At 38.9% G+C, this 21,801-nt stretch overlaps 3 protein-coding genes across 10 annotated transcripts in view; 2 read left to right on the forward strand and 1 right to left on the reverse strand.

The window, feature by feature from the left end:
* The window catches only part of unc13bb (unc-13 homolog Bb (C. elegans)), a 72,315-nt gene extending 71,214 nt beyond the window's left edge, over positions 1 to 1,101 (reverse strand). For 5 of the 8 annotated variants that reach the window (XM_088071546.1, XM_088071548.1, XM_088071545.1 and 2 more), the window contains exon 1: positions 818 to 1,098. In XM_088071546.1, the coding sequence (XP_087927672.1) occupies positions 818 to 839 (22 nt within the window). In that variant the 5' untranslated portion in view covers positions 840 to 1,098. Of the gene's footprint in view, positions 1 to 817 lie in introns of all 8 variants that reach the window. The other 3 variants (XM_088071550.1, XM_088071551.1, XM_088071549.1) reach the window with 3 other exon arrangements.
* Positions 1,102 to 3,347: 2,246 nt separating this feature from the next.
* stoml2 (stomatin (EPB72)-like 2) lies at positions 3,348 to 8,496 on the forward strand. Its single transcript, XM_042509113.2, has 10 exons — positions 3,348 to 3,488; positions 4,276 to 4,428; positions 4,530 to 4,629; positions 4,713 to 4,771; positions 4,877 to 4,978; positions 5,691 to 5,825; positions 6,125 to 6,269; positions 7,109 to 7,188; positions 7,279 to 7,407; positions 7,494 to 8,496. The coding sequence occupies exons 1-10, from the start codon at positions 3,444 to 3,446 to the stop codon at positions 7,593 to 7,595; spliced, it is 1,050 nt and encodes a 349-aa protein (XP_042365047.1). The 5' UTR covers positions 3,348 to 3,443; the 3' UTR covers positions 7,596 to 8,496.
* A 1,707-nt stretch (positions 8,497 to 10,203) lies between these two features.
* pigo (phosphatidylinositol glycan anchor biosynthesis, class O) lies at positions 10,204 to 21,598 on the forward strand. Its single transcript, XM_042509111.2, has 11 exons — positions 10,204 to 10,385; positions 10,613 to 11,091; positions 12,142 to 12,285; positions 12,375 to 12,498; positions 12,925 to 13,084; positions 14,834 to 15,016; positions 15,133 to 16,729; positions 17,148 to 17,351; positions 18,041 to 18,225; positions 18,455 to 18,525; positions 19,115 to 21,598. Exons 2-11 carry the CDS (start codon positions 10,614 to 10,616, stop codon positions 19,242 to 19,244), a joined length of 3,276 nt encoding a protein of 1,091 aa, XP_042365045.1. The 5' UTR covers positions 10,204 to 10,385; position 10,613; the 3' UTR covers positions 19,245 to 21,598.
* The last annotated feature ends 203 nt before the right edge of the window (positions 21,599 to 21,801 follow it).

The raw sequence follows: 21,801 nt of genomic DNA on the forward strand, positions 1-21,801 counted from the left end.
TTTAAACCATATAATACACACTTTTTCCCCAATATGGACGACTGATAAAAAAATGTTGTCTATTTAGACATCAAACTGGTTCTTTTATTATCATAAACTGCACTCATCACTAAAATTAATTTGAAATCCCTGTCAGAGGTAGAGTAAAATTTAATTTTACTAACATTAACATTACATTAACATTTTTATAGCCTGTAATATGAAGAACATTAATGTATATAGCACAATCCATGTATTTAATGCAGCACAAAGGAGATAATAATAATAACATTCATGATTAAACAATACAAACAAGCAAAAATGATGACTGTTCTTTAATCCAATAAATTTATCAGTTTGCTTGCTTTCCAAATTATAGCTTTATCTGAAGTGGGATCATCCTAAACTGACAGAATATTAGAGAGTACACAGTCTGCTACTGGGTTTTTTGTTTGTTGTTGTCATGTCCGAAAGTCAATACGCCATAATTTCTGTGAAAACAGCTGGTATGGAAGGCGGGGGAAAGCTCCAATTAAATTGTTAGAATATATACTATTTTGGTTTGAAAAACAACCTCAAATGTCATTTTCATTATACTTATGAAGAATCAGGGTTTTTAGAAAAGTTCAAAAAATAAATAAATCACAACAGGACAAATAGCATACTGGTAGCCACTTTTCTACTCCCTGGAGGGGATGCAGCCTGACGGAAAACCTGTTCTGTGAGATTTCATTGACATAATCTTATTAAGTTCAACAAACTCAGGTTTTCCGAGTCAAACTAACATGACAAGTCGTTTCTAACCGTGTAAAGAAATAAAAACGTGAGGAAAACTTACCTCTGACACACAGTAACGACATGGCAAAGCGCTTCCAGCGACAGTCCAGCAGTTTGACACAGTTTGAAGAGCAGGCTTCAGCGGAGATTTACTCTGTCCGTTATCATTTTAACCGTATAAATACTTTTCAAATCGCCGATATGCTCCAAGTCGATGTTTACAGGTGGTTTTCTGGTTCAGGACTCGAGCAGAGAGCGGCAGCCCCCCGCCACGGCCACGCCATTGTTAAAACTCTCATCACAGGTTCTCAGACTGGAGAATAACCTGCGGGCACCAAGAGAGGGAAAAGGAGGGGTCGAGGCACCTGTTACTGGCGTTTGAGTTGACCAATGAGAATGCAGCACCGCGTCTGAGGGCGGTACCTTTTAGAGTAATCCCACCAATCGCTGAGAGGGACAGGTTAAAGGAAGAAACAGGTGACGCACACAGATTCAGAGCAGACCAAACACCTGTAACTTTTTATGGATCATATCTTTTAAGACTTCACAGTACTTTGGAAAAATGTAGTATTTGGCTTTCTCAATTGCCCAAGACAAGAGGACAGAATATTTTTGTATTATTAGTTTGTTATTTCATACATAAACGTAGCTTTATTTATTAAAAAAAAAAAATACTGTAGTTTTTCTGTGGGATATTGAACATTATTATTGTGCATGTATGTGATTGTATACTGGATTTTTATTTAAACACTTGTTTGTCTAACAAAAATGTATTTTTTTGTTTGTTTAGTGCAGTCCCTGGAACATCTAATAATGAAAAAAGTTAAGCCTATCAAACACATCATTATAACCCCTTATATGGTAATTTGTCTACTATATGCACTTAAAATTACCCCACTTTTTTTCTTTTTTACTTAATTTCAGTCTGCCACTTGTGTTTTTGAGAACATAATGTCTAACTCTAATATTTTGAGATGTTTCATGTCTCTCTTTAAAAATAGTTTGAATTCTTAACATAATAACTGTACTTTTAGCTTCATTATTATTTATTCACCCATTCAATTTGTTTGTGAACAGTTTTACAATTTAACAGCTTTTGACTTCATATCTGCAAAACACTAGATCACTGATTGCTCACTTTATGATATTTTGTTTTCTTTTTGTTTATTTTATGGTTATGATAATTATCTAATGTATTTATCAATGAATTATTTACTTTTATGTATTTATTATTATTATTTTATTTTTTTAACACAGGCTATCTGTACCCTTACTTTGACCTTTTCTGTGGTCGGGTTAAGCTATGGCGTCTGCATGCTATTCAGTAAATGAAATTAATTAATTTAATTAGATATATAAATTAAATTAAATTAAATTAACTCTGTTCTTTTTCCTTAAGTCTCACGCTATAGAGACCTTTGACAAAAACAACCACTGTTTTAAGACTTTTTTTAAATTATTATTATTTATCACTCCTTGTGCCCCATTCAAAACTACCTTTGAACAGCCATGACATAAACCAAAGAATCTTAAACCACAATAATATCAAGTAAAATTTATTAAACCTGAGTTTAGCCAACACCATACAGCTGCAGCAGAACTGAAACACAGCCAACAGCACCACCTAGTGCATTTAGTGAGTCATTACAGCCAAACAGAGCTTTTTTTTTATTGGTAATTTGTTAATAATATCTTTATTAATATAGCTCCCATCAAAGCAACTGTTACACAGTGTTTAACACTCCAAACACGTTAAAGAAAAGGATGTAACAATCAAATACAAATTCACAGTCAACAAATATCAACCATAATAACAGATATATAGCACGCCTATATAATAACAGATGCTCTTTTGGATGACTACAGCAGCTGAAAGCGAGAAAATGCATGGACAGTATAACAAATACAGTGTATTATTTAAAGTCTAGCAAACAACAATAAGTTATTTAGCAAAAAGTAAAACTTTTATTTCCAGCCCAAAAATATATTAAAGTAGAAGTACCATGAAGTAAGTACAGAATAAGTAAACAGCACTATGGAAACATGTAACGCTAGGCCATTTTAGAGGAAAGAAGCAATAAATTATACTTATAATTCTTATACTATTATAATTAGGGTACAGTACAGAGAAACAAAGCAGTTACCTCATAAACTTATATAAACTGCCTTACCACCCAAAACATTAGTAGTAATAGTTTTTCTATCTAATTTTATTTCATAAAAACATGTAGTCCAAAGTGCTTCGCAAAGCAAAATTGACACAACACAAAAATAAAAACATATTTAAAAAACAAGAAAAACAATAATATATACAATTTCGCAGGACCAAAACTTACAATTAAACAATAAAATGTTAAAAATCTACGGATAATCTACTTTCAAATGAATTAAATAAAATAATTAGATTAAAAGTAAAATAATAATAGCAATACGAAGAATAAAAAGAAAGAAAGGAAGACAGACGTGAAATCTTTGACAGAAATATTTTCAGATTACATTATCGTGCAAGCGGAACCATAGCTGTTAGCTCCTTGCAGCCCGCACTGTCGGAGATTTTAACCGCTGCACCAGTGATGTAACTTTCGTTTCCTGATCGGTAAAGGGTCACACACATGACTACAGAGTTTATAGAGACTCTAGTTTATCAAGCTAAACCTTCTTTTGTACCGTCCCTGGAATAAATAGAAATGATGTTGCGGACGCTGTGTCGGACCGGCGGATTGCTGCTGCAGGTAAATTAAAGCTTTACGATCATACCGGCGTTAGCACGCGCAAATCTCCGGTGAGTTGTTCCTCAGCCGCTGGTGTCATTCAGCGAGCATCAGGGTGTTAATAACACACCAAATGTCACTCTTCATCGGGATAGAAGTACCTCTGAGTCCGTAACAAGTTAACCTGAGAGACACCTGTTTTCCTCTAACACTGACTGACATGCTGACCATTCATTCTGAGTAAAACATGAAATCTACTATTATGAAAGTGGTTTCCTGTCTATGTAGTGCATGACATAAAATATGCAAGAATACACTCATATATAATGTATTTTAAGATAAATAAGTCGTGAAGAAAAAAAAATCGAAACATTGCTATATTTTAACTGAGCTTATTTAGTTTTCTTGCTTAACTAAATAAAAAATGAATAGTGGCTTTGTATATTTTTAATGTATTTTTCTGCATATTGTAGTTCATACCCCAAAATATCTGGTATGCAACAAGCCAAGTCATTATAAGCTGTAATGTGTGTGTAATGCTGTGTAATTGTTAGGGGCATTCTCTACAGTTTTCTAACTTTTATGTAAATTGAACAATCAATTCAACCATAAAAACTAAATTATAAAAATAATTATTGTTTTTAACCTTATCTATTTTCATTACAGGTGGCAATAGTACAAGAAGGATTTTGATTTAAATAAAGCATGCTTTAAAGATAGATAAATCTGAAATTCATTGTCCAAGCTAAAGTTAAAGGTAAAATCTCTTTTTTTCTTCTTTTTTCTTTCTGACCGTGTGTCTCTGTAGCAAACTCAGCGTGCTGCACCGAGGTTGTGGGTTACACCAGCCCAGCAGCGATGGGCGTCCAGCCTGCCGATGAACACTGTGGTCCTGTTCGTGCCCCAGCAGGAAGCCTGGGTGGTGGAGAGAATGGGTCGCTTCCACCGCATCTTAGAGCCGGTATATCAACGCTTATTCTCACAAGATTTCTTATGAAATAATGTCAGATATCACTGGGGGGAAAAAAAACAAAAGATTAGTAACACTTTTTTTTTCTCTAGGGTTTAAACTTCCTAATACCCTTACTGGACAGAATCCGTTATGTGCAGAGTCTCAAAGAAATTGTCATCGATGTCCCGGAGCAGTCTGCAGTATCTCTAGGTAAGGGATCCCGAAAGTGTCAGAATAAGTTATTAGGACATATAGTACAGAACATTAAAAACGAGTGTATCTTGTTTTTACAGATAATGTAACGCTACAGATTGATGGAGTGCTCTACTTAAGGATCCTAGACCCCTTTAAGGTACTCTGTTTTAAATGCTAGGACAACCGTCTCCTCTCTTGTGTTGTTACACTGATTAAAAGTAACATATTATTTGATCTCTTGACCTGTTATTTTCTTTTCCAGGCCAGTTACGGTGTTGAGGATCCAGAATATGCCGTGACACAGTTGGCACAGACCACCATGCGATCAGAACTGGGCAAACTCACACTGGACAAAGTGTTCAGGGTAATGACAGACAAACTATTGCTTTGTTCTGAAGGGTTGTAATTCAAAATGTCAAAGGCACTGCTAATATTAAAGGATAACTTCTGCATTTTGCAACATGGACCCATGTTTTTGTGTTCAAGTGACTAATGCGAACAACTTTTTTTTTTTTCTTAAATTGGTCCAGAATTGAGCAAAAGTGCTGCAACTGCTGTGAAACAGGCTGTAATGTCACCAATTGGGCCCTTTTTAAAACGATCAATGTACATGAAAATGGCTTGTTTTTGCAACTGAACGGCTCAGATTGTTATTCTTAGTGTCTTAGTCAAAGAGTAAGATCCTGTTTCTTTAACCTGAAACAGCCCTGAAATCGCTTTTGCCAAACCTACCAGACTCAATAGAAATAAATAGTAATTTAAGTATGTGTATTCAGTACTGAACAAAAAGGATCAGATTCTTTAATAAAGAGTTCTGTCTCTGTAAGAATACTTTCATTAATGTTGTCAAACAATTAGAATAACAATCTGAGCTTCAGTGTCAAAAACAAGCAGTTTTAGTGGACAGAAATTGACAGTGCCCCTAGTGGTTACATTGCAGTTTGTTTTTTCAGCTTAATAGTGGATTAATAATAAAAGCTGTTAGACACAAAAACATGGGAAAATATGGTCCAGGTTGAAAAATACCAAAGTTACCATTTAACATTTTTGACTTTTATTTATTTATTTTTTTTAAGGAAAGGGAGTCCCTCAATTCCAACATCGTCCACTCAATCAACCAAGCTTCAGACGAGTGGGGGATCCGCTGCCTCCGTTATGAAATCAAAGATATACACGTTCCACCTCGTGTCAAAGAGTCTATGCAGATGCAGGTGGGGCCAATACTATTTCTGATTGTCCTGTTTTGTTGAGGTTACCACATCCTTTTTCAATGATGCTAACTAAGCTAACTCTCTTATGTCAGTAAATGAGAGCAGTTACAGGATTGTAAACTGAGTTTGACAGAAAGATTTCAGGGTATTTTGTACAGCTGGCTCAGGAGAGCTTGATTTAACTGTTGTAACAGGAGTATAAAATCAGCATTTTACTGGTGAGAGTTCCTGCAAGTTAGAGCACTGTATTAGGTGCAGAAAAAAAGTTTAAACTCAAATTTTTATTCCACTCTGTGTAGGTGGAGGCTGAGCGCAAGAAGAGAGCTACGGTGCTGGAGTCTGAAGGGACGAGGGAAGCGGCCATTAATGTCGCTGAGGGTCGTAAACAAGCTCAGATCCTGGCCTCGGAGGGTGAAAAAGCAGAGCAGATCAATAAAGCGGCTGGTGGGTGCACGTAGAGACCCTGTATAGTTGTTTTTTCTCTGGAGTTTTTAATGCAGCCTCTGTCGCTTGTTTTCACTGTTTATCTGCTGCTATTTGTTAGGTTTTAAACACATAGTTCAGATCATTTGAAGTGGGGTTGCAAGAGGTACTAATGCAAAGTCAGTGTGATACGTACAGTAGACGGTGGTCAGCACCCCCCCAGTTGGGATCAGCAACAAAACGTATTTTAGCCGCATAAAAAAAGGTCCACCTAAAAGAAAAAAACAACAAAAAAAACAATAGCAGCTTTACAGCAAACAGCTTGTAGAAAAATCAATTTATGAAACCCCCCTTATTGATTTATTTATTTATTACCTTTTATTCAAACGTTTGTATTTTTCTCCTTTTTTAAATTTTAAATATACTCGTTTGATTGCCTTTTTTGTTGTTGTTTCCTTGTTTTTTAATTGTCATACTTGCAGCAGCAGTGGAGCAGCAGCTCCTTTGTTCAGCGATGTTAAATTACTGTTTTTCTTGATGAAGTCTGGCTTTGAAATGAGCGATGAAACAGCTTTACTTCCCCGTTGGAAATCACTGTCTGACAACAGATAAAGACATTAAACAGTGAAAACATTCTAAATTTAGTTAACACTCAAAATTATATTGATTTTTCAGTCTTTTTTTTGTTTTTGTTGGAGATGGGACTTTTTTAGGTGGCTAAAATGTGTTTTAACTCCACTTCAAAAGATCCAAACTAGCCCTTTAAGATGAGGTTGTAACACTAAAAATATTCAAATTGCTGCTGTATTTGAGGTGATTACACAAGTTATGTCACTAATCCATGACTGTGTTCCCTCCAGGTGAGGCGCAGGCGGTCATGGCCAAAGCCGAAGCAAAAGCTAAAGCGATCCGTATGCTGTCAGATGCTCTGACCGAGCAGGTGAAGAACAGTTTGTTTTTTAATGATTCCTATGATTACAATCTTAATTGTGAAAGTAAATTTGGATTCTTTTTATCGCGCATTGTACAGAATGGAAACGCAGCAGCCTCGCTGACTTTGGCCGAGCAGTACGTGTCCGCGTTCTCCAACCTGGCTAAAGAGTCCAACACCATCCTTCTGCCCTCGAATACTGGTGACGTTACCGGAATGGTCACACAGGTATGTGCACGTGCATAACCACCAGAGAGCTTTTTGTTTATTCAGTCACGACAACGATGGTTCTCATGTCGTCTTCCTGAACATAGGCTATGACCATTTACGGCACGTTGGCAAAGGTGAGTCCAAAAGTGCCAGAAGTGGTGGTGGAGGAGAAGATTGAAGACCACGTGAACCAATCATCTCAATAGCAGAGGACTCACAGAATGAACTCAAAGCAGTAAAACAACACCGAACCAGGAGACGCAGTTTTTGTTTCTGTTATCGAGGCTCCGAGACATCGCAGCGTGATGTTCTCACACCTTCTACTGACAAGACAGGAGGAACAAAAGACCAACTTTACTAACTCCTGGGATGTTTTGCCTCGGTGTCGTGGGGAAAATTAATGTCTTTTGTAAGAGGACCTTCAATCGCTTTTTGGGAGTTATAGGCCACTGCGGCTACAAAAAATAAGCCCTCCAAGTTGTTTAGTACCTGATTTTTTTAGCATTTAAGTCATTATTTGTGGGCAATTTCTTTCATGCATCAGTTCTGTTGTGCATGGTTTGTAACATTGCATAAATGCTGATAGTTTTGTATGTAAAGGTTTTTAATTTGACTGCTCTGTTTCAAAATTTAAGTGACTATTTCAAAATTTAAATGAAACATAGCATTGTGTGGAGTATTTTCTCATTTTGCAGCCTGTTTTGTTTTCAGTTTTTTTTTTTTTTTTTTGTTCATTTCTATTAACGCGTTAACTCCTGATCCATCTGCTTCGATATGGCTCATTTATCACTGACAATTCTTCGACTGTCTTCAGCATCACTGGGACCAGCTTCTTTAGTTTCTACATGTGATAATGTCCGGTGGGATGCCTCCAAATGATTGAAAGTTTACTATAATGTGGTTAATTTACAATTTGGCTCATGTTAGATTAAAACAGTATCTCCCTGAAAAAGCTAATCCGGTATTTGCTTTATTATTTAGACACGATTCCTTCTCTATTTCTAGTAATTACACAAATTGAGCCCTAAAAGTTGAAAGTTCATGTCCTCTGTGTATTTGTCTTCACCTCTTATGTCTTATGGAATATATTTATTCAGTTTCATTGTTCTCTGCAAATGTGTCATTTCATATATTTCCCTCACTGGTGCTTACAGGTTTGACATTGGCACGTGGGTAATTTGAGGCTCTTATGAACAGACTTTGGTAAGTTTATGACGTGGTGGAATGGGACCCTGAAAAGCACTTTGAAAATATACAATTTTGTCAGAAGAAGAGACACAACTGGACTTTAAATGTACTGTTTGAAAGCCCTTTACTGAAGAAAAACAGTGATTCAGAAATGGATATTTTAGTTGACCTCCATTTTTTTAGGTCACTTCTTGGGTTCAGTAGTTAACCATAAAATAAACAAACAAAAAAAAAAACATTGGTTAACTAGGTCGCTGTGGCCAATAACTAGATTTTAAAATGTGCCACTCAGATATTAAAGCAGTGGAGGTATGGTACACGTGTCAGGGTTTATGACATGAAGGATAAACGAAGTAACAAAATTCAGCAGCCTTTGATTTCGTGCCATCAATTGAAAGAGTTCCAAAGTATGCCATATGCAGTTAAATATTTATAGAAACAACTCAGGAATTTTTTGGCAGCATAAGACAAAAAAGGTGATGGGACATTGATGTGACTGCAACACAAATTAAATGTATTCAATTAACAAAATATATCTGCTTTATATTTTTTTCTACAAGATGACAATCCACAGAATATTGAATATTTTTTGGGTTATCTGAAATAATGTCAGGTGTATATATATATATATATATATATATATATATATATATATATATATATATATATATATATATGTAGTTTGAAGGATCTGGTTTACATTGCATTGTATTTTATCTCATTTAAAATAAATGTAATTATTTTCATTAAAAAAAGAAGTTATCCAGTAGCCCTTATTGGGCAATTTCAGGGTATGCTTAATTGTATAATAATAATAATAATAATAATAATAATAATAAAAATAATAATAATAATAATAATAATAATAATAATAATAATAATAATAATTATTATTATTATTATTATTATTATTATTGAAACAAGTCAATATTATTATTATTATTATATTATAATAGCAATTATTAGTATTATATTATTATTATTATTATATTTATGTAGTTTATTTAATTTATTTCACACAAGAAAATAAACAAAACATAAGCCTTTCATATTTTTTTTCCAAAATAGGACATAAGGAAATGAACAACTTAGTGAGAGATGTTCCACAAATTAGTAGATTTGGATTTTTAAACATTTTTTTTTAAACTAAGGTGAAAAAATGTAGGGAAAAATAATAATTATAATTATCATTACATAATAAAAATGACTACAGAATTTGTATTTCATTTTAGTTATTTTTATTATTAGCTTTCAGGTAAGTTTCCTATACTTTGGTAAAATCCTGTAAATTTTAAAGTAATTTCTTCTTTGTCTGCACAATCGCCTTCTTCCCATATTATTGAAAGAAAGCAAGGGTGACCAATGACCTAGACATAAACATATATATATATATATATATATATATATATATATATATATATATATATATATATATATATATATATATATATATATATTTTACCTTTTTATTCAATTTTACAACGTATATTCATTTAAAGCTTTATTCCTAGATTTTGATAATACTTGTAGATGTGCCTGAAAGTTTGAACTTAGGGCAAAATTTTCTCTAGCGCACAGTGTTACATAGAAAAGCGTCCGCGATATATTTCCGCCGGGTTGCTTGCACGCTGAAGTTCCTAGCTGTCACCAGCCATCTAATCTCATCTTGTACTGGAGTCCAGATGAAGGTGAGGGTGGTGCGGCGCCGCTCTCTGTTTACCTGAGACACCTGTGCCCCTGTGTTGTTAGCACACACACTTCACGCCCGCCCTCCGGCCGAGAGAGGACGAAAACACGACTGCTACAAGGTCAGTGACAAGAGCGAGGGAAGCTAGCCGCGGCTAACAGCGTTAACTTGGATCACCTAGCTTGTTAATATTACCTGTCAAATCTTAACACGGTGCACTGTGAATTTTGGTTAAAGCGGAACTCGCGCCTTCAGTAATATATACGTTATTAGCATTAGCATCTCGTAGCAGGTGTTGCACTTTGACTTTTTGGTGTGAAACAAGTGTCTGAATTTTTGTTGCACCAGGATGAAGGGGCTCCCGGTGCTGTCCCTGCTCCTCTGGATGTGTGCGGTGTACTTTGTGGGCATCTACCTGTTTGTCGGCGGCTTCCTGCTGGTGAGGCTGGAGGTGAACCGGACCAGCACCTGCGGAGACGTCCTCCAGCCCGGAGAGGAGCCGGTGGACTTCTGCCGCGTCCAGCCGCGCTTCCGCAGGGCTGTGATCCTCATCATCGACGCCCTCAAGATCGACTTCGCCTGGTTCGACCCCAACAACACGGATCCCCGGCCCTACGAGAACAAGCTGCCCGTGCTGGAGGAGACGGTCTCATCCAGGCCTTCACACAGCCGCCTGTACCCGTTTCGTGCAGACCCGCCTACCACCACCATGCAGAGGATCAAGGGCTTCACCACTGGCTCCTTGCCCACCTTTGTGGATGTGGGGAACAACTTTGCATCCAGTGCTATACTGGAGGACAACCTCATCCACCAGTTTGGGCAAGTCGGTAAGTATTTCCACAGTTGTATCCATGCAAAACACACATTTTCTGCAGAACTCAAGAGGAACATCTACCTTCACAGTCTAACACACACAGCTGAGGTGAATTAGTGACTATCAAATCAAAACGCTGCTGCTGTTCTGACCACACCCCAGTGCCTTTCCTGTTTTTTTGGGGGGGGGGATTTTGCATGAACTGCCAGAGCACCAAGCAGTCCAGGGTTTAAAATATGTGTAAAAAGGGAAAAAAAGTGCACTTCTGCTTCAGTATTATGAAAAAAAAATCTTGTCAATGGTACCAGTATAGGCAAAGCAAGGCAACTTTATTTGTATAGCACATTCCATACAGTGCTTTACCGAGCAATATCATATTAAAACATAATAAAGGACACAGATTTACAATAAAAGAGGAAATAAATAGGGTGTATAAGGTACAATTAATCACTAAATAATTTGAAAAAAAATAAAATAAAGAACACTACAAGAAATAGCAAAAGTGCAGACAAGAGGGGCAAAGATTAAACGATCATTTAAATGGAATAAAATCTAGTTTTAAAATAAGTTTGCAGTCATTACAGGGTGGAGTAGGCAAAAAATGAACCTTTTTAGCTTTGACTTTATAGTCATAATACTAAATAATAAAAACTTAAAGGAGAAGTGTGTACAATTCTGTGCAGATTATGCAGGATATTTTTACTGGGAGTTGAATTATCCACAGTAAGGATGCAAGATATTGGATTTTTTGCTGATATTCAATATGCCAATAAGAAAAACCCAACCCATTTGGCTTATACTGCTTTTTTCCCCGCATAGTTTTAGTGATCATCAAGTCTCTTCTGCAGTGGATTTAACATCTTATTATGTATGCTCTTGTGGAAACCTGCCAGCAGAGGGAGACATAAAATCCAATGCTTTTCAATGTATGTAATATTAATTCATTGTGAATTAACTAGAGTTATATGGCCTTACAGATGTATTTTTCTTTCATTTTTACTTGCTTAATCACACTCCAAAAGTCCAGATTTTGTTCATTTGAAATGTGTGTATCCCTTTACAGGCAAACGAGTTGTGTTCATGGGCGACGACACTTGGGAGAATCTTTTTCCTAAAAAGTTCCACCGCTCCCTGCCCTTCCCCTCCTTCAATGTCAAGGATCTGCACACTGTGGACAACGGCATCCTCCAGCACCTCTACACAACTAGTATGTATTTACTTCTGTCCTTCTGCGCTCTTCTTCTGTTGTACTCGCTTCACATCTGTGCGTCTGTCACTTGCTGTTGGTTTTGACAGTGGTGGGGAATGACTGGGACGTCCTGGTTGCTCATTTCCTCGGAGTGGATCACTGCGGCCACAGGTTCGGCCCCAACCACCCGGCCATGGCTGACAAGCTTACCCAGATGGACGGAGTCATCAGGTCAGACTACAGCACAGCTGCTGAGCAACAGCAATGAGCAACTTGGGAAGAAATATACCACGTTTGCAAGAAACTGGTAGATTTAGAAAATTGTTTTAAAAAAGATTTGGGAAAATGTCTAGGGAAAAAAGAAAAGCACTTTTTTTCAGGTCATATCCTTTTTGAAATTTTTTTCTTTTATTTTCTTCTTTTTTAAAACGAATTTCAGGTAATTTTTTTGTACTTTTTGCTTTTTTTTTGGTGGCCCTCTTCCTTTTTGCCATTATTTTGAAAGACATCAAGCCAATATGCTCAGGTGTCAAAGGGTTAAGGATTAAAACCACTTACACTGACTGCAACTGATTCATGATTAAACATTAAAATTTCACATGTGAGACATTGTGGATTTAAATTTGAATCCCTCTAACCCTCGTGCTCTTCCTTCAGGTCTGTGATTGACCGCCTGCAGAATGACACCCTGCTGGTGGTGATGGGAGATCACGGGATGACAGACACTGGAGATCACGGTGGAGAAAGTCAGAAGGAGACAGATGCTGCCATCTTCCTCTACAGCCCTTCTCCTCTGTTTCCCGGACCGCCGTCTCAGGTCGGTGAAGTCGTCGCCTTTTATACAGGCAGTTTGTTAACAATGATGGCGCATGTAAATTTGCAGAATGCAGAATGACAACAGAAATATGTCACATTATATCACATATAAAAAGAATAGAAGGGGATGCACGATAGTATCGGCATGTCATCGGCATCAGCAGATGCATGCTGTTTTACATGTAACATAGGTTAAAGTAGTTTGAATTTTTACATTTGGAAATCCACTGTATATTTTGTTTGCATGTGCCACTAATGGGCCATCACAATAAGGGTAGGTGTAATAATGTCATTTCACAACAGGAAAAACTCAATGTTCTCTGCACTTAGGTGGAAAAACATATGTGTATGTATCAGCATTGGTAATCAGCCAAACGAGTCAGAAAATATTGGCATATTAGATATCTGTGAAAATCCAATATCATGCATCCCTGGTATAAATGTGCTTTGACATTTTGTGGTAATAAAAATAAATTCCAGATCCAAATGCCACATTCCAATAATAAGTAAAGGAAATGTAAATGAAATGCAGAGTGAGAGATGAGCACTGTTTTAGACTGCCGAAAGCTGACAGAACAGACTCTTTTTAATCTATTAATAATCGTCAGAATGAAACTTTGGACCCTTGCACCTTCAAAGAACATAAAATACTATCAAAGAGACAAAGAAAACAACAGATTCAGTCTAAAGATGAGCTGATAATGAACCAGAGGAAAATCATCATGTAACTATTAGCTCCTATCTGTGTTTTTATGTCTTTTTATATCAGCAGCAAATATTCACTCACATCACAATTATCTCCTCAAATCAGCAGAGTGTTTGCTGTATTCTGAGTATGAAACATCAAACCATTCAGTGCATGATCGTTTCTGTTCACGGTTGGCTGTGCAGTTCCACGAATCTACTAAATCGATGCTGGCAGGTGGTCTCCGCCTTTTCAGGGATAAAAGTGGATCTCGCACCAGTAAAGTGAACTTCACTGATGACTTCCATAATTGCTGCATAATTGGAGCGTTATATAATGGATCAGGTTACCTGAGTACACAGGAAATCCCCTACTGCAAAGAAAGGGGTTATTGTTAGACATGATGTCTTTTCTTGACAGTGAAACACTCACAAATGAGCAAATCCACCAATCTCACTGAATTACAGTTCACAAAGGCGGATCACAAAAAGCTCTCAAACTAAATAGATTTCACTTTTAGTGCTCACAGAAGAAAAATCGTCTGTTACTGAAAAAGAATTCTGTTCTTTTTTGTCTTTTATTAATTTATTGTCCTTTTAACTAGGACTGAATAACAAGCAGCCGTAAAAGAACTTTGTCTAAATACAGACAGTTATTTAATGCGAGGCTAAGTAACTTTAGCCGAACAGCAGCCGTTGTGGCCACAAGTGGTCATTGCACAATGGCACATTGGATTTCCCTTCATTTCCCAAGATTGTCTTTTGTCAGCTGCTGACAACTGTCTCATCTTACATTAAGTAATTGCACATCTTTAGTGATCACTATGACATGTTCTTCCTGTTACATATTGGACCTCTAAGAATACCATAGCAGCCCTTTAACTTTAAAGATCTCTATCTACTGGAGAAACAGATGTATGTCTGTACAAATCCCTCCTTACAAGGATGTGTTTTTTTTTTGGTTTTCAAAAATATCAAAGCAGCCCATTAAAACAAAGATAATTGGAGAAGTAATGTAACACAGCTGGGTTTTGTTTTCTCTCTTTTTTTATTTTCATGTTTGTAGAGTGAACCGCACGTGGTGCCTCAGACAGACCTGGTGCCCACCCTGGCTCTGCTGCTGGGAGTTCCCATCCCGTACAGCAGTGTGGGTCAGGTTCTCCTGCCCGTGTTTCCCCCTCATGGACAGACTGAAGGTGCAGTTGGGCGTCTCAGCCAGCTGGAGGCGCTGTGGATCAATGCAAAGCAGGTAGCCTGCTGAGTTTAGAGCTGTCACGCACAGGTTTTAGATATCTTCATACAGGAAACACTGCACACATTATGGAGCATGTATAATAATCCTGTTTTTCTGTTTTATTTCTGAAGGTCAACCGTTTCCTGGAGACGTACTCTGGCATGGCCAAAGACATCCCCCCGGAGAGCCTCTCTCAGCTGAAGCATGAATTCTCCCGCCTCTCCTCTGAGTACCTCACAACGGTCAGAGAGGGTCGGTCACCCTCCCCACAGCTGGCCGCCTCCCTGCAGGCCTACCTCACCTCCGTCAGAGACACCTGCCGAGCTACCTGGGCTCGATTCAACCCGCTGAAGATGGCGGCAGGTTTAGCCATCCTGGCATTTGCTTGCTTGACGTGTTTCATCCTGTCTGAGCTGTCCTTCATACTGATCCGGGAGAACGGACCTGGACTCAAGGCCCCGGTTCTAGTGGCACTAATGGCAGGGGTTTGTGTGGCTGCTGGTCAGCTCCTCATGCAGGGCTACGTAGAGGTAGCGTGGTGCCTGGCAGCCGCCGCCCTCAGCTCCGAACTTCTCTTCCTCTGGAGAGCTCATCGATACAGAGCGATCGCTGTGGAAAAGAACGGATCGAAAGCTCCGAAATGCACAGGCTGGCTGACCCCACGCCGCATCCTCATCCCCCCTCTGTTGGTGCCGCTCCTCCGCTGTGCCTCCCTGCTCTCAGACAGCTACGTGATCGCTGAGGGCCGCGCCGTGACCTTTCTGGTGTTCTCTCTGGCTCTCTATATTCCCATCCATCTCAACTGGGAGGGGCTGCTCGTGCCCCCCAGCTATGACCCTCTGAAGGCTGCAGGGTTCCTGCCTTCGCCAGCTGTGTCCCCGTCGATTGTGAGGAAAGAAAGCAGCACCCTCTTAGCCTGCTTAGGACTTCTTGTTGGCAGTCTCTACCTCTCCCTCTCCTTCCACGCCTGCCGGGAAGAACAGGGCTCCTGCCAGCCGTCCCTGTTTCTGTCTCCTCTTTCACGTTTGCAGAACAGCCAGCTGAAAAACCTCCACTATGTGCTCTCTGTCGTCTCCCTGGGCTTGTGGACATACCTGCTGAGGCGCTGTCTCCGCCATTACGGCAACCTCAACTCCGCAGGTGGGACGGTGTTCACGGCCCGCTGGATCCTGCCGCTGCTGTCTGTGTGCCTGGCGTTGCACTGGGCTGTTAGTGCCACTCCAGAGGACAGCTTTAGGAATCTGGCCGAGCTCATCAGCCTGGCCCAGCTGGCCCTCCCCAGGGCCGCCTTCTGTCTCCTGGGATTGGGGCTGTTCCTGATCTGGCTGGACCCCCTCACTGTGTTTGTGAAGACCAGGGCTGCAGCCTCAGCCAGAGGTCCGTCCCTACCCCCGCCCCGCTACCGAGCGAGCACGGGCATCAGCCCCCAAGCCGAGCTGCACCACCTCATCCCCCAGATCTACCAGCGAATGCGTCGTTCGCTGGACGACGGAGAGCTGAGCGGGGGCAGCGAGGTGGACAGCAGGCCCGCTGTGGAGGCCTACGGGCTGGGAACTGTGTACTCTGCCCCTTTGCTGCTGTTTTGCGGCCTGCTGGGAATCGGACTGCTGCTGTTGCACCCAGAGGGCATGGCTCTGTCTTTCCTCCTGCTGCTGCTCGAAATGGGAGCTCTGTTGCACATTCACGCTTCCTCCACAACCCTCAGTGGCCTGCAAGGAACATATTCTGGTGAGACTCAGAATCTCTGCTTTTGTGGTGTGTTTGTCCCTTACGTCACAGTCTATGTCCTATTATGGTTCCCATGGTCATGGAAAACCTGGAACAGTCATGGAATTTCACAATCACATTTTCCAAAAGTCATGGAACTAGTAAAAATAATTGAAATGTGTTGCTTATAATAAATTAAAGTACATTAATGTAACATAACAGGGAATTTATTTTCTGTAGCTGATGACTTACTCAGCTCTGATATGCATTGACGTGTGACTTTTTTTTTTTCCACCAAAATGACACCATCTATAACCGACAGAAATTGTAAAAAACAGAAATTTGGTTGGATTTTAAAATTTCTGAAGGTTTTGAAATTTTGTCCATGATGATTTGTGGGAATCCTGACCTTTCTAAAGAAAATGTCCTCCCCTTTCAGGTGGTTTTAATGTGCCCTGGACTCCGGTGGTGCTGTGGGCCCTGGCTGCCACCCAGTTCTTCCATGCCACAGGTCACCTTCCCACCTTCCCTTCCATCCAGTGGGGCGCTGCCTTTGTGGGATTCCCTGAAGGACACACAGGCACCATTCTGCCCGCCTCACTGGTTACCCTCAACACTTTTGCCTCACACATCTTGTTCGCAGGTAGTTATTCACACAGAAGCAGCAACAAATGGTTTAATGAGTTTACTGAGTTTGATGTGATGAAAAAACATGATTAAAAACACGATCCTTTAGGGAAATTAGGTTTTTGCTGCTGCAAAAATTATGGGATTCAACAGAATAAAAGACAAATTCATTAGAAACTAAGAATTATAATATTCAGTCAACAGTAGAAATGGCACCCTGGTCCATTGAAGTAGAGAAATTAAAAAGCCTGTTGATCTTTTGAGTGTTTGATCAAAGCTGATCCATCCTGTGTATTATTATTTTGAAGTAAATGAAATAACAAAATAAGTTATTCAAATTTTGTTATAACAAAACATACTCAAAAGAAGTAGATATTGTGCAGAAGAAAAAAAACTGAGAGTGAATACAATTAATTTAAAAAGAAATAAATTTAACAAAATAGCTGTATTCACATGTATATACACACACCCATGCTATAGCTCACTTGTTTCCACTTATAGCACAAACTCTTTTTTAACTTTTCTTAAATATTTTTATTTACTTATTTTATTAAGTCTTGTTTTTTTCTTATATCATTCATCTCCAAAATTTAATTATAAGTTGATCTCAAATAAAGTAACTGAGTTATACAGTTTTTAGCCCAATGCTAGAAATGAAACTGAACCTTGCTGATTAGCATTTGTGTCCATGGATTTTGTCTTCAGTGGGTTGTCCCTTGCTACTGTTCTGGCCCCTGGTGTGTGAAGTGCGCGGGAGCAGGGGAGGACGCGCTTGTGGGGACGAAGGAGAGGATGCTGTGATGGAGATGAGACTGAGAGAAAACCCCCAGCAGTTCAGCACCGCCCTTCTTCAACTCTCAACACGCTACCTCTTTATTCTCGGAGCACAGGTTCGTCCACAGATCGTGACACGCTTCAGTTCAATCTGTGTAGATTCACACATTAGAGTAACATCTGAGTGTTTGGTCACCAATTTCAAACATTTATTTAAGGATGTGTGACCGGAGCTTAAGTCTCCTTTCTGTGTTTATTTTTTTCTTTTCTTTTCTTCATAAGCCTTGCCGTTCATGTGTAACGGTATCACGTCACTCCAGTCAGTATCTGTGCATCTCTTCACAGGTCTTTGCTTCAGTCTGTGCCGCTGCTATCCTCAGGAGACACCTAATGGTGTGGAAGGTTTTTGCACCCAAGTAAGTGCCTGAATGGATTTTCCAGCTCACACAAACTCACTAACAGTAAAGGCTTTTGAGAATATGGACACGGTATAAATGCCAACCACTTACTCTATCCGGGCTGTTCAGTGAATACACATTAGAAAGTGTGCGACCACTGTGAGTTCTACATATTTACATCTGCTCATCTGAAAGGGGGAATTGCTAGATTTTATTTCTTTTTAATTAATGTTATTGTGCTTTGCATTTATCAAAATTGTGAACATTTAGTTAAAAAACACAGAAAAATACAAATTTCTTTTTATAAAAATAAAAAAGTTTCTTTATAGAAGGAGGTTTGTGTTTGGTTGAAACATGTTGGCTTTTTGTAATGATTTAGCCACTATAATAAAGGCCTTTTAATGTAAATCCTCCTTGTTTTTCACATTTGCATACTTTTGGAGTGCCTGGATTTCCCTCTCGCCTTATCCTGTTTCCTTTAGAACAACATTTTCATGGTTTGAAAAAGGTGCCAAGTTGGACTTTGAATTGAAACTAAAAACTGGAATTGTTTAAACTTTTGTATCTTCCAACCATCACTTCAGAGTCTGTTGTTTTCTCTCTTTAGGTTAATGTTTGAGGCCTCAGGGTTCCTGATGAGCAGCGCGTCTCTGCTGATCGGGGTCACGTTAGTGCTGAGAGTGGACGTGGCGGTGGGCCGCTGGTTTAAGAGACTCATCCCCGATGCATCCAGGTAGCGACGGCACTGCTGCTGCTTTACCACAGAAGCCCACCAGAGCTCACTGTGCCACAGAGAAAATGGACATTGCGGTGTCACTGTAAAGTTTTTCTATGGACCTCTCACAAACAAACATCGCCATCTGTGTCTAGCATGAGGATCCCCACAAAGATCAATGTCACGTGAGGTTGCCACTTAATGTAACTCTTGTGAGGGCTATGATGTGACACAGAGGCCCAATTTCTTTTGAGCCAGAGGGACGTAAGGATGTCAAATCTCAGACTGAATTTCGAGCATCTGGAGTCACGATGAAGATGTGTTTTTTTACTGTGATGAAATGATAATCTTGCACCTCAGTCAGCTCATGAGGTTGAAGGCATTTGGGGTGTATGTGGTAAGAGAAGGAATAGCAGTTTCTGAATGTCTCTCCTAAACTGTTTTTTTTTTTTTTTAACAGAGCCAGACAGTCCTGCAGATGGTTCACTTTGCCAGCAGTCAAAAAGCTTCACAAAATACATATAATAAACAATTTACACTTAACTATATGCCTGTCACAGTTGACTAGCAACAGCATTTGAAGAAAATTGGCCTTTTTTCGACTTCATAACAGAAGCTCACGTTTAATGTGGCGGGGGGGATATAAGAAATGAAAGGGCAAGCGAATGTTAAGTGTCTTACTGCAGAGGCTGAAATCTGTGACTCTTCAGCGACAGAATGACAACTTCATCCCTAAAATGTTCATTTGTGTATCAGTCACCCACACCATGTTGACATTTCATTTGTCCTAATTTTGAATGCCTCCAATGAAGAATCCCAAAACACTTATTTTAGTGTTGTTTAGTTATGGGAGTCCACGTGTAACAACAGCAAAACTATACAAAACATCTGTTTATAAACTCACACATCTGTGCAGTGTAATTCAAATCTGTTATGCTTAGTGCTTCTCAAACAGCAGCCCCGTCATAACAGGAACTGAACTGAAACTTTTTTTCAATGCCAGACCTCATTGATAAAAACTGTAATTTTACCTTGCTGAACATGGAAGCTGTTAGTCTACCACTGCCTTCAGTGTTTTCAAGGGTTAGCTCTGACTCATCAAAGTCACATAATAACACAAGCAAAGTTGCACAATAACACAAATAAACCAACTTATAAACACAGAAGCAGACCAGCAGCTCCCATGTTCAGCACGGTAAAATTACTGTTTTTGTTAATGGTGTCTGGCTTTGACGAGACCATCAATAAGTTAAACTTTCACTTTTTTGGGCAGTGCCGAGCACAGGATTGGGTAAATAACACTTGGTTTATACTGCACAAGTCGTGTGACAGTTTTTAAATTGATGTTCTGAGTTTTGCTGTGTTAAACATGTAGCCTTATAATTTCAGATTCTTCATTTATCTTGGAGGCATGCAAGAAAAACAGAGTTCTTCTCACAAATTCAACCTAACACGAGTTGAGTAATTGATACACACATGGTCATTTGGGGGGTGAAGTATTCCTTTAACCACCAAAGCCAATCTGCCACTCAATGTCTGGGACTACTTTCTGACCGATTTGCAAACAGGTTTGGTGGAATCCATCCAAGTGCATTACACCACGTCTGTCATCTAAGTGTCTGCTGGAGGAACTTTTCCATGTTTTGTATGTTTTGTATTTTCAAGATGTTGAACTAACCAGCACATCTGGTTACTGCCAATTCACATAGTATTACTGTGCAGTTAGTTTTTTTTTACACTGTTTTGGGTTTTAAATCTGTTGTGGTCTTTTTTTTTTCTTTTTTTTTTTTTACAGTCCAGATTCCTAATTCTAATGCCTATTTATAATTCAGATTTGTTTTAATTACTGATGGTACATTTTTTTTAACTCAAATAAAACTTTTGTCTTAATTAGGCCATTTACACCTTTTGCCCGGGAATAGGTGCCTAGCTTTGACCAATGCCTTTTTTTTAATGTATGATGTCATTATGTTGACAGGGTCATTCAATCCAAGACCTCCAGAAACACTGTCAGTTAATTTATTTCTGCAGGACGTCTGAGTCAGTGTCTGATGTAAGATCTGTTACTTTTGTGCAGCTGTAGTCAGCAGCTAAAGCTCATTAGCTAATGCACGATATCGAAGGAATGTTGACTCAGGATGAATTAGCTGCAATGCAATAGTACTGCATTCCTCAGGCTGTGTATGGGCGTGACTCGTCATTTGGAGCGGCTGCTGGAGTGATCAGCCCGAGTGATGGTTTGGCTTGGTTGTGTGATGATGGGGCACTTTTTTTTCCTCTGTACTAAAATGTTTAATATATAAATATCTGATTAATTAAAATGATTTTTTCATTCTGTAAAAAGAAATGTAATAAAACTTTTTTTTTTTTACATGACATCTTGGCCTCACAGTGATTTAAATATTAAGATGAAAAATATTCATGATTTATAGTGCACCCATGCTTCAACTTTAGCATTATTTATTGTTGCAATGCAAACTATTTATACACCGTATAATAGTATTTAATGTTTTGTTTATTGATCTGAGGACTTGATGGAAGGGACGGGTGGGGCCATAACTTTTTACTGCCCATCAGTC

The sequence above is a fragment of the Plectropomus leopardus genome, chromosome 20 (assembly GCF_026936395.1).
Source record: "Plectropomus leopardus strain MGB_pleo_1.0 chromosome 20, ASM2693639v1, whole genome shotgun sequence".
Classification (NCBI taxonomy): Eukaryota; Metazoa; Chordata; class Actinopteri; order Perciformes; family Serranidae; genus Plectropomus; species Plectropomus leopardus.